Source organism: Helianthus annuus, chromosome 4 (genome assembly GCF_002127325.2).
Source record: "Helianthus annuus cultivar XRQ/B chromosome 4, HanXRQr2.0-SUNRISE, whole genome shotgun sequence".
Lineage (NCBI taxonomy): Eukaryota > Viridiplantae > Streptophyta > Magnoliopsida > Asterales > Asteraceae > Helianthus > Helianthus annuus.
This window is the reverse complement of record NC_035436.2, coordinates 8,529,709-8,545,802: the sequence shown is the minus strand read 5'-3', so window position 1 is coordinate 8,545,802 and position 16,094 is coordinate 8,529,709. Positions and strand designations below refer to the sequence as shown.

General features: G+C 37.2%; 1 protein-coding gene across 1 annotated transcript; it reads left to right on the top strand.

The window, feature by feature from the left end:
• Window positions 1–13,503: 13,503 nt before the first annotated feature.
• LOC118491419 lies at window positions 13,504–14,289 on the top strand. The gene has a single exon (XM_035989194.1). It carries the CDS (start codon window positions 13,504–13,506, stop codon window positions 14,287–14,289), a length of 786 nt encoding a protein of 261 aa, XP_035845087.1.
• The last annotated feature ends 1,805 nt before the right edge of the window (window positions 14,290–16,094 follow it).

Below are 16,094 nucleotides of genomic sequence, written 5' to 3'. Positions count from 1 at the left end.
TCTTCAATACTTATAAATAAAGTTTTCTAACAGTTTCCCCCTAAGTATTGTAAGAAAATAAACTATCTCATGAACAGAAAATTTCCAAACAGTGGAAACATAACATTTGCACATCTCCTTTCTTTAACTGCTTCTTGTAGGAGATATACTTGTTGCAGATGTCATACATGTCTTTGTACCATGTTCTTGCTTGGATCCATTCTTCAATCATTTGCTCAATTTCTTTCTTTTGACCCTCCAAGTTCTTTCCCATCTTCTGAAGGTGTTCATGTCTCTTATTCATACCTTTCATGATAAACCTCAGAGTCTGATTTGAGTACTTGCAGATATCAACACTTCTGAATAGAGCTTTGTTTCTATCAATATCTCTGAAGATGACACCATAGTTGTGACTGTCAGTTTTACTTGGTAGTTCACTCTCCAGATCTTGCATTCTCCAATATCTCTGAGGGGACTTTTGTCTTGGGTGATCTGGTACATCTTTTTGTTGTGCACATGCTCATAGTTGATGCATAGATCAAAGTCTGAAAAAGCCATTCTTTCAAACAGCAGTATTCCAGCCTTTGATATGCCCTTTAATGCCTTTCTGACTTCTTGGGTGTTTTTCTTTTCCTTTTCATAGTGATCCTTCATAAACAAAATGTCTAAAGGATGTAATTTGTCAGCTATTTCTTCGTCAGTCACCTTTTGTTCTTCCCCATTTTCTCTCAGAAGTGTGTATCTGTTTTGCATAAAAGTTCCTCCAACATCATCAGTTGCAACTTTTACTTCATCCACTTTTAAAATTCTCTTTCCTGGATTCTCATTCTTGTAGTGAATGCTACCTAAACCTCTTTTTATTCTTTCATCTCTTAAAGCAAGTCTGATAGGAGTCAGTGGTCTTGGTGGTACATCTTCTTTTGTCAGATAATATTTTACCAGATTGTACTCAGGGAATATCATTATATCCCTGTCAATCTCTTGAACCATGACTGACTGATTTTCAGAGATTTTTCTTTTAACAATTTTTGGTTTTCTTGAATCACCTTCTTGTTCCCATTCATTCATTGATTGCAGATTCATGAGTTTACTCATGGCAGAGTCATCAGACAGTGTTGGTTTTGGGACAGTTTGAGAAGTTATAAGTTTCAAATTTGTAACAACTAGAGGTTTTGAAGTTGCTAACCTTTTCAGCATTTCATCTCTTGAGATATTTGGAGGTGGACCCATCATTGTGGTTCCAGCTTTGGTGATTGGTGTAGCTGATGATTGTTGTGGGGTTGACTTTGGAGCTTCTTGGTGTGAACTTTCAGCAGGAATTTCTTTCATGATTTCTTTGGGATCCACTTTGGCCAATCTTGCAATGTTGAATTGCATCTTCTTCACCAGTTGTTGCACCTCTCTTACCTAATTTGAGTTGCTCGCTATGTTTTTCTGAACTTTGGTAAATTCAGTATGAGCTTTCATCTGTATTGCAGCCCATTCTTTTGACAGCTTCTCAAGGGCATCTGTGATACTGTTGTTGCTTGCCCTTAGGATGGTAACTTCCTCCAAAACTCTGTTTGCACTGCTTGATTGTCTTGATTCCACAACATTTGCAACTTGTGTCTTGATCTTTTCTATTTCTGTGAGAATCATCTGGATTTCTGATGCAGAGATGTTGGATTCTGGTGCTTTTTCTTTCATCTTTTGAAGAGATTTTAGTGCTTTAGTGTTTCTTTCAGTTTATTTCTTTATCACCTCCACTGATTCTGACAAAGTCTTCATATCAGCCCTTTGACCTTGTATTTCTGACAGCAACATATCAAGTTTTTCTTTTACTAGATTTCTTTTACAGGCTTTGTAAACATTTTCCAGCACAGTTTCCTGATTTTCTTGGTTCATGGGTGTTTCAGGGATATTTGGAACAACAGATGTTCCTGCTAACATTCGAGCTGCAAACACATTTGCTGCTGTTTTGGAAATGATAGGGTCACTTTTGGCTTTACCAGATTTTGGTACAACCTTAAGTGTACCAGAATCATCTCCACCAGTGGTGAGAAACACATTCCCATCCTCGATTTCCTTATGTCCTTGAATCATATCAATATATGATTCTCCATAAGTTTTTGAGGTAAACAGATTACCTTAATCAGTTCCCTGATCTCTATCTATTGGGATCTCATCCTCTTCCTCATTCTCTGATTCAGAGTTGAGATTAGTGGAACTAGTAACCTCTTCATCAACATCAGTTTTTCTATGTTCTAACTTGTAAGAAACATTAATTGAACTTTCTGATTTTGCTTCTTTTGAATTAATATCAACTAACACAGTGTTTAAAAGAGATGTACCAGCAACCTGAGATTCATCATGATGTATCACTTCAGTAGCTTCAATTGCAGTACCATCAAAGTGAGTTTCTTCATAATGTTGTTCTTCAGCATCTTCATGAGTTCCTCCAGCAATGTGTGATTCTGCATAGTGTTCATGTACTTTCTCTTGATGAGTATCAAATTCATGATGAATTCCTCCTTTATGAATCTGTTGACTCTCAGCATGTTCTGTCTTGTTTTCTGGTGAGTTAGGTATCTCCAGAATTCCTTCTCCTCCTGCAGCCTCTGTTCCCGATGACCAGGACTTCTCAACTTCTTCTTCTTCTGGTGATGAAGAACAGTTAACAACTTCTTTGCTGGGTTCTTCTATTGGAGAATCTATTTGCTCAGAAGTTCTTCATGTTGTATTCTGTATTGCGAGTCTGGTGCAATGAGGCATAGCATGCTTTCTGGTAACTCAGGGATATCTTTGTCAGATTCCCATCCATGATTGGAACTCAAGGCCTTCATGGTATTTGAACTCCAAATATCTTCCAAAATTGGAATTTCTATGTCCCTTTCAGCAAATGTTTCAGAAATAAAGATTGAGATTAACCTTGGATATGGCAGATGTGAGGTTATTCTTCCATTTCTGGTGAGGATTGATCTTTTGAGTAGGTTAAAAATTTCTGACCCATAATCAATTTTGAACCTAGTTATGAGTCCATACATGATTGTCAGAATAGCTTGACTGACTTGATCAGTTCCTCCTATCTTTGATGTGAGACATCTGTTTAGCATTTCCATCATCACTTGCCAGATGGCTAGCATTTCATTTCTTCTTATTGCTCCAATTTTGTTGATTTCCTTTTTCTTGTAGCCAAGTTTAATGATAAAGCTTATTAATTCTTCTCTGCTTGGTGCTTCAATGTAACTTTCAAGAACTGGAAGTTCAAGCCATTCTCTTACCCTTTCAGGGGTTAATGTTACAAAAACATTTCCCCATACATGAGCAGAGACCTGATTCTCTTCATCTTCTTTAAAAGAGTGAACAAATTGTTGTAGTTTCTTCTACCAGAAGTTGACATCTTACATCATATTCCGAATGCTCTGTATTCATCAGCAGATTGTTTTCTTTCATTGGTAGAAATTCTGTGTCTTCAACAAAAGGTACTTCATGTTGAACAATTGGGATGTTGAGGTTTACTTCTGCTATTGTTGAATTCTGTGAATTAGGGTTTGAAATTTAGGGATTTTTAGATTTTGAGTGAAGAACAGGGGATTTTCAGGGTTGAAGTTTTGTGAAGAAGGTGAGTGATTTTTGAATTTCTGCTAAGTGTGAGTTATACGGTGAGTGTTTCAGCAGAGTTGTGGGTTTATGGAGTTGAGGGGATATGGAACGTGCCATGTATCGGCGGTTAAAAGAACATCAATTGTCTTTATTACCGTTAGATCATGTGACGTGAGTTTTGGTTCAGAATGTAACCGTTGGATCGTGGGTATCAAGACATTAATGATGGTTGATCGTGTAATCGTGGTTATGCCCTTTCAACTTGTCCTTTCAATTTGTAGTTTCTTCAATCATTCCTTCACAAAAGTGTTAAACTGAATTTTGATTGGAGAAAGCTATCAGTTATATGACACCTTTTCATCTTTGTGGACCCCATTTTGTAAAGAGGTCCAATTAGCTTTCTCCATCCTCTTTTCCTTATCAGTCAAAGTTCCATTCTGATGATGTCATCAGAAATTCAACATGAATTCTGTTAAGAATATATTTTCTGTTTTGTTTTGACTTTTGTTGACCTTTTAGATGTGGTCAACAGAAGTCAACTTTCTTCAACATAATTTTTCAATTGAAATTCCCCCTAAATTTGTGACCCTCTTCAACAGATTTTGAAGTTTCTCTTTTGATTGATTTAGAGGTATACTGATACCTTTTTTTTAGATGAGAGGGAATGAGATAAGATCAGAAGACTTACATTTGATTCTCTGGTGGTTTCCAAGTCTCTTTGGCTTTTTCTGATATTTTCTAAAACTTTTTATTATTTTGAAGTTTTAACAGAAAAAAATTTAGAGATGCATTTTAAGTTTGGATTACCAGATTTTATCTCCTGTCATCAGAAACTCAGAATTTTGTGTCAAATGTTTTTGTTTTCTAATGATCATGTTTCTCATTTTTTCTTTACCCATTTTTTTTCAAACCATAAGTCAGACAACAAAGCAATATAGGAAACACACTATATAAACATATTTTCATGCAAAATATCTACACAAACTAGGTTTAAACAAAGAAAAACCTAATCAAGATCTACCCCTTCTCCATGATCCATTTCAAGGAGCACCCATAGATCAGTCAGCAAACCAGAATTCTGATCAGTAGGTCTGAGCACACTGAGATTCATGTTTTGTTGGAGTCTCATCTCAGCTCTGAGATAACCTGCAGGAACTCCTCCAAAGCCTAGCTGGCTTGTGATTATCCTCATCAGAAAACGAGTATAAATCAAGAATGGCTTACCAGACCACATATTACTTGCAAAATCTTTCATCAAGTAATAAGAGAAGTTGTAGGGTATGTCTAATATGAGAGCTCGAACAGTCTCCATCAACCTATGGGATGCTTCATGATGATTAATGACTTTCTTTGAGAAGCATGCACCCATTTGTGTGATCAAAAATTGCCATAGCTTGATGAAGCCATTTTTGGTGATTGCTCGTGGTGAGTTTACAGGTTTGTAACCCATCTGCTCCAAGGTATCTTCTATTTCAGTCCTTGTGAACATCAGAACATCACTATCATCATTGAGTTGTAGAACCGTTCTGATGATACCTTCATCTACTCGAACTCTTTGGTTGAGCACAACACTTTCAATAAATATTTGTCCCCTATTCTCATATTCTGACAAAGTTGCATTTTGCAAGAACATTTGAAGAATTTCCGGGAAGACTATTATATTGGCTGTGAGGGCATATTTCAAGTTACTTCCCATGAGCAGATTCACCACTGTTTGGCATCCTTCCCAGTGAGGACCCTCAAAGTTGGTTCTTAGTTTGAGGTTGTGGTAAGGATGGTGACGAAGTGGGAAACGATCAGCTTTTATGGTAAGCATTTTTGTGAGTGTGAGAAGATGTGAGTGTTGAAGAAGAAGATGAGGTTAAGTTTTCTGGTGTATCCTTATGTGATGGTGACAGTCTTTGCTTAAGGTGGTGAACATATATAGTAAACTTAAAGTTTGCCATAAATGACATCTACCTACTTATAGATATTGTTCATCACAATCTTTGTTATTAAATTTTCTATCAGAGGGCATAAAGAATAACTCAGATAAACTTTTCCTACATTAAATGATTTAGGCGGCCATTTTCTGATTATCTATCATGATTACCTACCAATATGTCACTTCAGTGTATTTAATGAAGGAGAGAAAAAGCTTTACACTCACTAACGAGTTCCCAGAAAATCTTCTGTCATATGACGTTTTCAATATTTAAGAAGAAAAATAAAAATAAAAGAAGAGAAAACTAAACGAAAACATTACAGTTTATAAATTTGTGGATATGAGATATAGATAAAGATGATGACATGCATGAATTTGTTCTAATAATCAATCAACGATTCTGATTTTTCAAAATGTTTTCTGATGAGTTACCAGAATTTCTGATGATTGATCATATATTCTGATGATATATCAGATTTTCTGATGATACATCAGATTTTCTGATAATTTATCAGATTTTCTGGTGCTTTATCAGATATACAATCCTTTTCTTTTGATTATCATTGAGACAAGTTGTTCAGCATTTTTCTGGTAATAAGGTTATTTGAAAGCCCTTTATCACAGATTTGACCAAAATTTAGCAGATTGTACCTTAAGCCTTCAACATAGGCTACTTTCTCTATGGTCAAACATCCATACCTTATGCATCCATATCCCATGATCCTCCTTTTCACTCCATTTCCAAAATTTACCATTTTACCCAGCTTTGAAACAAAGTTGCTGAGAAAGCTCCTCTCCCCAGTCATGTGCTTGGAGCTTCCTGAATCGCAGTACCAGATCTGCTGCACATGATGGTCCTGAATTGGAAGGATTAGAGGGTTTTTGGTACCCAGGCTTGCTTGCTTGGGTATTCTTTCTGATGAGATTTTAATCAGATTATTTTCTCTAGTTGGCCTTTCATCAGAATATCTGTTATATGCTGAGCCATAAACAGATTTTTCATTTTTCTTTTGGAGATGGTGTTGAACAAGCTTCAGTATGTCAACACACATACAAGATTAATCAGAATTTTCTGATATTCTTTCTTGTAATGGAATGAGTGGATAATTTTGAAAAGATGAGTGAACTGCTTCTGGAGTTTTTAAAGATTCTTGTTTGCATTCACTTCTTTTTGGTTTAAAGTTGGGTTTTTCAAAAGAGTATTCAGAACAGGTTGACTTTGCAAGATTCAGAATCAGATTCTGATGAAAATTTATCAGAAATCTGGTGAGTTGCTTTTACAAAGACAGTGGGTTTACTTTCTCTTGTGTTTACATATCCTAAACCCTCTCCTTTGTTCTTTGGTGTGGACTCAATGAAGTTTATGAATTCTTTGGCTTGTTTAAAACCTCTTACATTAATTTCTTTATCATTGATTTTCTTGTAAAGATCTTTTCTTTCATTTTCATAGAACTCAATTTTAGCTCTTTGATCTAAACTTTCTTCTATCAGTAAATGGTTTTCAAGAATGATTTTATTCATGGTCCTTTGCAACTCATCAGATTTTTTACTATCTGATTTCTGCTTATCTTGCAGATTTAGAAAATCTGACATGAGCTTGTTTAGTTTGTGTTCAAGATCAAGATTGTCTAAATTTACCTGTTGTCCTGAAGTTTCTGGTATGTCATCAGAAAGTGCCATGAGACAGAAGTTAGCCATTTCTTCTTCTTCTTCTTCTTCATCAGAAGAGTCATCAGAAAGCTATGTATCTGTCCCTGCAATTAAACTGACTTGCTGCTGCTTCTTAGCTTCTTCTCATAATAAGCAACATCTTTCAGCTTCTTGGTCTTGCATTCTGATGCATAGTGGCCTCTTTGCTTGCACTTGTAGCACACAACTTCAGCCTTCCCTTAATCCTTAGATCTACCTTCTTCCTTAGATCTTCCATCCATCCTCCCTCTGTCACTTCTCTAGTATCTCTGGCCTCCTCCCCTTAACCTCTACTCAAATATTTTGGTGAGCAGTGCTATTGCTTCAGCAAAAACTGAATAATCTGATGATGTATCAGAAATTTCAAGATTTTGGCTGTTTGATGGTTGTGGATCATTGGTAGGTGGTGTTCTTTGTGAGTTTGAGATAAGAGCTAAAGATCCCCCTCTTTGAATGGTTTCTTCAAATATTTCTTCCTCTCTGGGGATCAAGATGATGTATAAGTCATGAAGACTCATATTTCCTAGTTCTAAGGTTGAGGACAAAGTCATGGTTAGACTTCTCCATTATCTAGGTAAAGCATCTAGAAATTTTATGTTTCTTTCATCATTTGATTTTGTTATACCAAATTTCTTTAGCTCGTTCAAAAGTTTTGTAAATCTTTGATATGTATCATTTAATCTTTCATTAAGTAAACTTTTGAACCTCTCATATGAGGAAACATTGTTTGTTTTCTTATTTCTTCTCATCCTTTCTCTTCCTTCACAAAAATTTTCCAACTGATCCCATATTTCCTTAGCTGATGCACATGCATCAACTTGTGAAAATATGTCATTGGGGATGGCCATTATTAAAAGTGACTTTGCCCTTTCATCCCCAGCCACCAGTTCCTTGTCTTCCGCGCTCCAGTTTATTTCACTTTTGGGAGCACGGGAGGCAGGGATTGCTGGTGATTGGTCAGTTGCTGGAATAGCTAGTATTTCAGTCATTGGTATATGTGGACCCCTTTCAATGGATTGAAACAGAGCTCGGTCATGACCGTTGAGGAAATTGACCATCCTGATTTTCCATTGGGGGTATTCCTCTCTGATCAGAGTCGGAGGTTCAGACATAGAACCAATTTTAAAAGCGTTATTCCAGGATTGAAAGCTGGCCATATTTAGAGAAAAGAAGATGAGCGATAGATCGTTTGAAAATAGTTTATTCAATCTGCTCTGATACCAATTGTTGGACCCAGTTTAGGCTTAAAAACTTCTTTTCACGTAATATGGCAAGTGATTTCAGTAGATGTGAAAAAGATGTGCGGAAATGGAAGTTAAACTTTCAGAAACAAGACCTACAGAATTATCAAGTTTATATCACTTTGAAACAAAATAGTTTACAAGGTGATTGTAATAATATTATCTAATACAAATGAATCTTGAATTCTATGGGTGGGAGGGCAATGGAGTTTTTGTAGTATGTATGAATGCTAAGCTTCAAACTCAATTGTCTTCTGCTTGGTGAGCCTTCTATTTATAGAAGGCTGGGTACATGAATAAACAATTGTTCATTCATGCAATAAGTCCCGCATAAAGTAGCAATTTGACATATTCATTGAATCCAACGTTCAAGTTGCCTTTGTAATCATGATATCCAATAATGTCAAGTGCTTGGGTCATTGTGGCAGGATAGAGCTGATTTTTAGACAAGTGGGGTATTCATCAGAATTTCTGATAAACCACTTCATCAGAAATTCTAGTGAACAAATCATCAGAAAATTTGATGATCAGAATCATCAGAAACTGATGATATCAGAAATATCATCAGATCCATCAGAAATGACATTCTCTGATAATCTTCTTCAGCTCTTGATCAACTTGTGATTATTTGAAGTAGATGCTGTTCATTTCAGTTATCCTATCTGATCTTCTTCTTCTTGTTGTGATCCTCAGGACTGTTATCTTCTTCATAGATCCAGTTGAATCTGATTTTCTTCAATACTTACAAATAAAGTTTTCTAACAATATGTGTCAAATATTAATTATAAATGTTGTTTGTTTAATATTATTATAAATATTCAGCTTTTAAAAAAATGTTGTTTTGTGTTTTTTTTTGGTGTTTGGTGTGTGTTTGAATTTTTTTCATCTATTCCCCCCCCCCTTTAATGAAAGTGAAAAGGTGTTTGTTTTGTATACTACGCTCATTGACCTATACGCTGTATGTAGAGTGCCACCAGGGATTGCGTATTTGGCAATGAGCATCGTGAAGGCGCTAGTATACGCGTCTCATTGCCCTATACGTTGCGTATGGTGCCTTTTTTTAAATCTTGTGATGTAAATAAGGGTTTTTATATTATAAAACAATCTAATTAACATTTTTATAAGAAAATTGTTGCATGCACTATATTTGAAAGATAATATAATGTAAATAACAATTTTCTTAACACGTAATACTACGATTAAACGTTTTTAAGTGTTACAATGAAAACCTATGACAAGTTAATAAATTCTCTTCGTTGACTTCTATTACTACCTAGTAACGCCCTACCCTGTGTAACACGAGACATGTACATTGTCTCCCATTCCATAGCTTTTATACTTCGGTATATACTCGAAAGTCCATCTGGTACTGGCATCAGTCAATCATCCGTTAACTTAACCATGATGAAATGGCCACCTTCCACATAAGCAATCGATAAAACGGAATGGTTCGGGAAAACCTCCAGACCATTGAACATGGGGAAGTAAGTTTGACAAATACCATTGATTAAATATTGAACAATCACACCAAATTTTTGAGCCACCAATAATCCTGTGTAGGGAAACAACATCCAGCATGCCTTTGGTGCAGGTTCCACATTCAACCAATTTATTGATCGATACACTTCATTGTAACATCCCGGATTGTAAGAGTCAAGTATAGGTGACGGGTAGTCCGTAGGATGACCCTTAAGGGTTACAAAGTATAATTTAATCCCGCATTTATCCATGTATTTATCTTGAATTAGATAACTATGGTTGCTTGTGTTTCAGGTATATTTGGGGCTTAAAAGTGTGGAAATGAAGCTTCGAATGGGCGTGACTGGATTGGAGATTGAAAGCCGGAGAATAAATGAAAAAAGTCAATTGTTGGAATTGAAGAATTAAGAAGATAACATGATAGAGGATGAAATTACGAGAACGTGGGCGGAAACAGCGAAGAAAACAGAGTTGAAACGAGAAAGTTATGAAGAAAACAAAATTTCTTAGCTAAAGCCACCATAGCTTACGGTGACCACCGTAGGCTACGGTGGTCCCTCACAAAAATTGTCAACGTATGCCAGTTTAAACCCACCGTAGGCCATTTCAAGCCACCATAAGCTACGGTGGCCATCGTAGCTTACGGTGGAGACTGACGTGAAACTTGTAACTCCCTCATTTAAGGTTGTTTATGGTGCCTTTTCATCGTCCAATCATTGTGGAAGGTTTTGGAGCACTTCTTGGGCGATTTTGGCTTGTTCTACTTTGTTCTAAACAATTCTAAACAAATGGTTTGTGTTTTCTATTCATATGAACATTAATATTTGTGTGATGACGATGTGCCAAGTCATGAGTGGCTAAACTTATGGTGATCATCCTAGGTTGAAGGTTTGTTTAAGACATTTGTGTTCTTGTTCGTATTTCTAGAATAATAGACTTGCAATGCTTGTTTGTTTATTATGTTGTGTTGATGTTTGTTTGTAAATTGTTAATTTATGTTTTGATCATAGTCAAAACTATACGTTCTTGGCGATATTATGGGAGGGATTAGGGCCGGATATTGATTAATTGGTCATTGGTAACAAACTCGCATTCTTGTAATCCGAGTACTTAGTTCCCTTTTATCACAAACAAGTAACTGCACATGAGCCATGTCTATGTGCTTCACTCTAGTTGAATTTGAACATGAATGTCAATTGAAACCGGAAACCTAGGATGGTCGCTTCCTCCTAAACTGTTTACAAAACCAATTGTTGATTTGCAATTTAATTAGTTAATCTTAGTTCTTAAAATCAAACAACCAAAATTCTGAATTTACTTTTCTTGCAATTTAGTTAACTTTAGCTATTTTAGATAAACCATTTAGATAACGCATATTCCACAAACTCCCTGTGTTCGATACCCACTTACCGCTAACTATTAGTAGTAATTGGACTAAATTTGATTGAGACTTCGACCTCATGCCAAATTTTGGCGCCGTTGCCGGGGAGTAGTGCGCAACGTGTGTTATCTTTTGATAGTTTTAGTTTGTTATTTTTCGGGTTTACACTGGTTGTGTTTAGTGTGCAGGTATTTACAGGTGCATGCATACTAGAGGCTCTCACAAGCTATCAACATTAGCATTCGATCTGGAGATTGAACGAACTTTGAGAAGAAACCGAGTCTTATTACAAGAAAACAAAATTAGTGGTTCACCTACAACACCTACAACACCAGTTACACCGGTCAGAACAATGGATCCACCACAACCACCACCCACTATGGGTCAACCAACACCATCTACACCTGCACCAAATTCTACCATTCCTACATCAACACCTGAAATTAAACCAACCAACACCACCTTACCCACAAGTACCCAAACCGAGCATACTTTTAGCTATAACCCGTCATCAACCGTTCCACAGCTTTCATCTTTCTTCCCAACATCTGGACAATCATCCTCATCACAAGAAATACCACTCGGTCTATTTCAACCAGGTCCATCCATAGTCCATTCTGCTCCTTCATTTCAATCACCTTTTCAACCGGGGGTACAATATCAAGCACCAAAGTTTCTACAAGCTATGGGAGCAAGAGGGGATGGGTTTAATGATGGATATGAGGAAGCATTTTGGGGATATGAAGAAGAAGGGTATGTTTATGGGGAGATGGAGATCAAGGAGGATATACTATTGTGCAAGGGCGGAGAATGGAGGCAATCCAAGGTTATGGTAGAGCACCTCAACAACAACAAGTGATACAACCAATTGTTCCTCAACAATTGCCAACACAAGGTCTACTAATTCAGAGACAAATTCCGCAACAACAACAACATGTGGGGCCAATGTTTCAACCACCGCCTCAACAATTCGGGCCTCAAAGACCACAGGTTTAAAGACCGATGGGTCCACCACGTCCAAGAGTTCGATTAGGCATGCCACGAAGACATAATCAGGATGCCGTGAGAGGTATAGAAGCACATTTTAGGCCGGTGAAACTAACAATCCTTCACCGATAGTCATTCCTCAAAACAATCAAGGAAGGACTTTTGAAGTTAGAACGAATTCTCTACAAAGTCTTCCAAAGTATAAGGGTCTAGCAATGGAGGAGCCTTATTTTCATTTGGAGGCATATGATTCGATATGCAATACTATAAGTGGGCAAGGGTTTTCGTCAGATTAAGTTAAGTTGGTAGTTTTTTAGTTTTCTTTAGAAGACTAGGCAAAGAAATGGTTTTACACCTTACCGTCGGCATCAATATATACAAGGGCATAAATGCAACAAATATTTTTGGATGAATTATTCACGGCCCAAAAGACCAACGATGCGAGAAGAAGTTTGAGAAGCTTCTAACAACACCAAGGAGAAATGTTCCATGAAGCTTTCGAACGGTTCAATTTGATGATAAAGAATTGCCCTCATCATGGGATAGAGTTGTGGGAATTGTTGAATACGTTTCATGAGGGGTTGAATTCCGAAGATACTCGTGATTTAATGTCTATCACGAATGGTACATTCGGTACCAATTACGAGCAAGATGACTTGGCATTTTTGGAGCAAATAGCGGTCACATCAAAGAGAAAGGCTCAGTCATCTAGGAGAGCGAGACTAGCTATTACTAGGCCACAAGTGCATGATGTGGATGATGGTGGAGTTCAAACTACAAACCAGGTATATGATGTTTGTTCAATTTGTAATGAGTTGGATCATGCGGCAGAAAATTGTTTGGGAGCCTAAGAACAATTTGAAGGGGTGAATGCGGTTCAAGGCCAAGGGGAAGGTGGTAGGAATTATAATATGAATTCGAACACCTACCACCCCGGATTGAGAAATCACCCAAACTTTCGTTATGGAAATCTGTCCAACCAAGCCAATCCTAATTTCTAATGAAATCAAGGAAATTATGTTCCTTGTCAACAATTTAATAATCAAGGTGTTCAAAAGCAATTCCAACAACCGGGTAATGATCAAAGTAGGTCTTCGGGCTAAGTTGTTTCGAGTGGGAATGAAGTTATGGATTTGCTCAAGGCAATGCAACTAGAGATGCAACGAAGAAAAAAAATGGACGATGTTAGCATGCAAAAAGATGAAATCCGTGATAAAGCTATCCAATCTTTGACCACTTAAATGGGTCAACTTGCAACTGAGGTAGCACTCTTGAAAAAGAGCAAAGGTCAACTACCGAGTGACACGGTGACAAACCCCAAAAATATCAAAAGCGTTAACATCAATGTGGTAAGCACCGTTCCTAATAGTGAATTTAATGAAACATTTCTAACCTCTTTGTGTCAAGTGAATGCAGGTATAGGAAAGGACGCCGAAGTTGAAATTGACAAAGAGCATGGAGCACCACTCGTGCCTATCCGAGTGGGAAAATTGAAAATTCCTCAAGCATTATTGGACTACGGGGCAGGCATGAGTGTGTTACCAGGCGATTTATATGATATCTATGACTTTGGCCGGCTTCAAGATATAGACACCATGGTGAGCTTGGCGGATGAAATTTGGAGGCGTCCACGGGGAGTGGTTAGGAATGTTATGATTCGATTGGGAGAATTTGAATGCCCGGTGGATTTTTTGGTCCTAGACTATGCTTCTACCAAAATGGCAGCACAACAAAGGGTAATCTTAGGTCGACCGTTTCTATACACAGCAAATGCTCAAATCAATTATAGAGACGGGATTATTACTATGACCGAAAAGAACCGTAAGTTGTCCTTTGATGTTCAAACTAGAGTGATTAGTTATGAGTCCATTGAGGGGAAGGATAGCGAGTCTAGTGATTGTATGAAAAAGGTGTGTCAAAGAATGAAAATAAATCACCCACCGGATCGTGAAGAAAAGCATACGGGATCAAGTAGGAGTGTATTTGATTACTCACCGAATCGAAACGGGACGGATGCATTTTACTGAATGGCACGATGTAGTGATGGAGATGGCAGGTCTGGCTGAAGACCCGAAAACTTAGCGCTGCTCGGGAGGCAACCCGGGGTTTTTCACTGACCTTGTTATTTCTTTATTTTTCTATGTTTCAAGGCTTTGGAAACACTCAAGTGTGGGGAAGATGTGCGGATAGTTGTGTGAAGGTGGTGATAGGAAATCGGATCATTTACAACATATGTTATGTCAAACTTCATCAGGTCCATGTACTCTTTCCTTAGACTTGTCATGTTCTTTAGCTTTGAAATATTGGTAGTTAGTTTGTTTGCTTTTTCTTATTATAAAAGAAAAGTTTGGTGTGTTTTTTAGCGATCTTTCCCTTCAGAAACCATAAATTGGGGACAATGTATCCCAATTGTGGGGATGGGGGGAAATTTTTGAAAAATTTTAACAATCAAGCAAAAAATGGTCTAAATTTGAAAACTTAAAGTATTGAAACCGCATAACACACCGGCAACCCCGTAAACCCCTTTTCTTGGTAAGAGTTTGAGCCACTTATTTGAATTGTTAGAAATATTTTCTTTGATGAGAGTGGTAATGGGTGCGGGTGCATTTGAACTTGTGCTTGGATTCGGTTTGAGGCCTTAGCTTGGTATGTATGTGAAAAGGATAAAGGCATTTAGGTAGCCTGGTCTTGGTGTGTGGGATTTGGGGGGTTGGACCTCATAAATTATATATATGAGCATGGTAGTGAGAGGGGCGGGGGTTTGGACTTTTAGTAGCCATTTTGAGCTTTAAGCCGATCGTTTGTTAACCCGTGCCTAGTTCCTCAAAAATTCACCCGTATTCGACCCGGTCTAGTAGTATTAGCATTTTATATTAAAATGCTTGTTATGTGATGTTTCAATTGTTTGTTAAAAAAAGAAAATGAAAAAAAATGAAAAAAAAATGAAAAGAAAAAAAACAGAGAAAAAGCAATGAAAAGAAAAGAAAAAAATGTTGGGATGTATTGTATATAGAAGTTTAAGTTTGTTAAGATAGTAATAAAAGACCGGGTCGAATCATTAGCTACTTCATATATATTTCCATTTCCTACCCATATGCCTAGCCACGTTTCAACCTGTGAGGACCGGTTGATTCGGTTCTAGATTGAATAACTCAGGTCGGATCGATCACTGTAGACGTGCGGAATCCATACACAATGTAGAAGTAGAATCAACAACGAGTTCAACGTTTAAAGCTTCCATTCTCATTCAAAGATTGTGCAAATAAAAAGTTTCGGTGAGAAATGAACAGAGCTCCACCTCAGAGACAAACCAAGCAACCTGTTGTCACACCCCGAATTCCACGTGTCACCGGTGGGCCCGGTGTGGGGTACAGTGACGTAGTTGGCATCGTCATAGACAATCAACACAATATAATAATGCACAGCGGAAGCAGAATAGAAACATTTCAACTTTAAATAAAGTGCAATAATAAATATCACAGTGGTTGAAATGGATCCACAGGCGGATCAAATAAAATAGAAATAAATAGTTCAACAGATAAATGTCGTCCGAGTTTGCGAGACTATTGTGGACGCTCTCTAGGAAACAGCCAGCCTATTTCCGTATAGTACCTGCACTTAATCTTTTGGGAAAAATACGTCAGTTTACACTGGTAAATACAAATCGACTGACTCATTTTGAAAATGATTGAAAATTTATTTAAATGCACAAGGCATAAATATTTTTTTATTAACTTGGGATAATTATATAATATAAACTTGTGAACGAATTACATGCACTTATATCTCTGGTGGCCCGGGATCTACTGTCCGGGCTAGAGATTTAATTGAC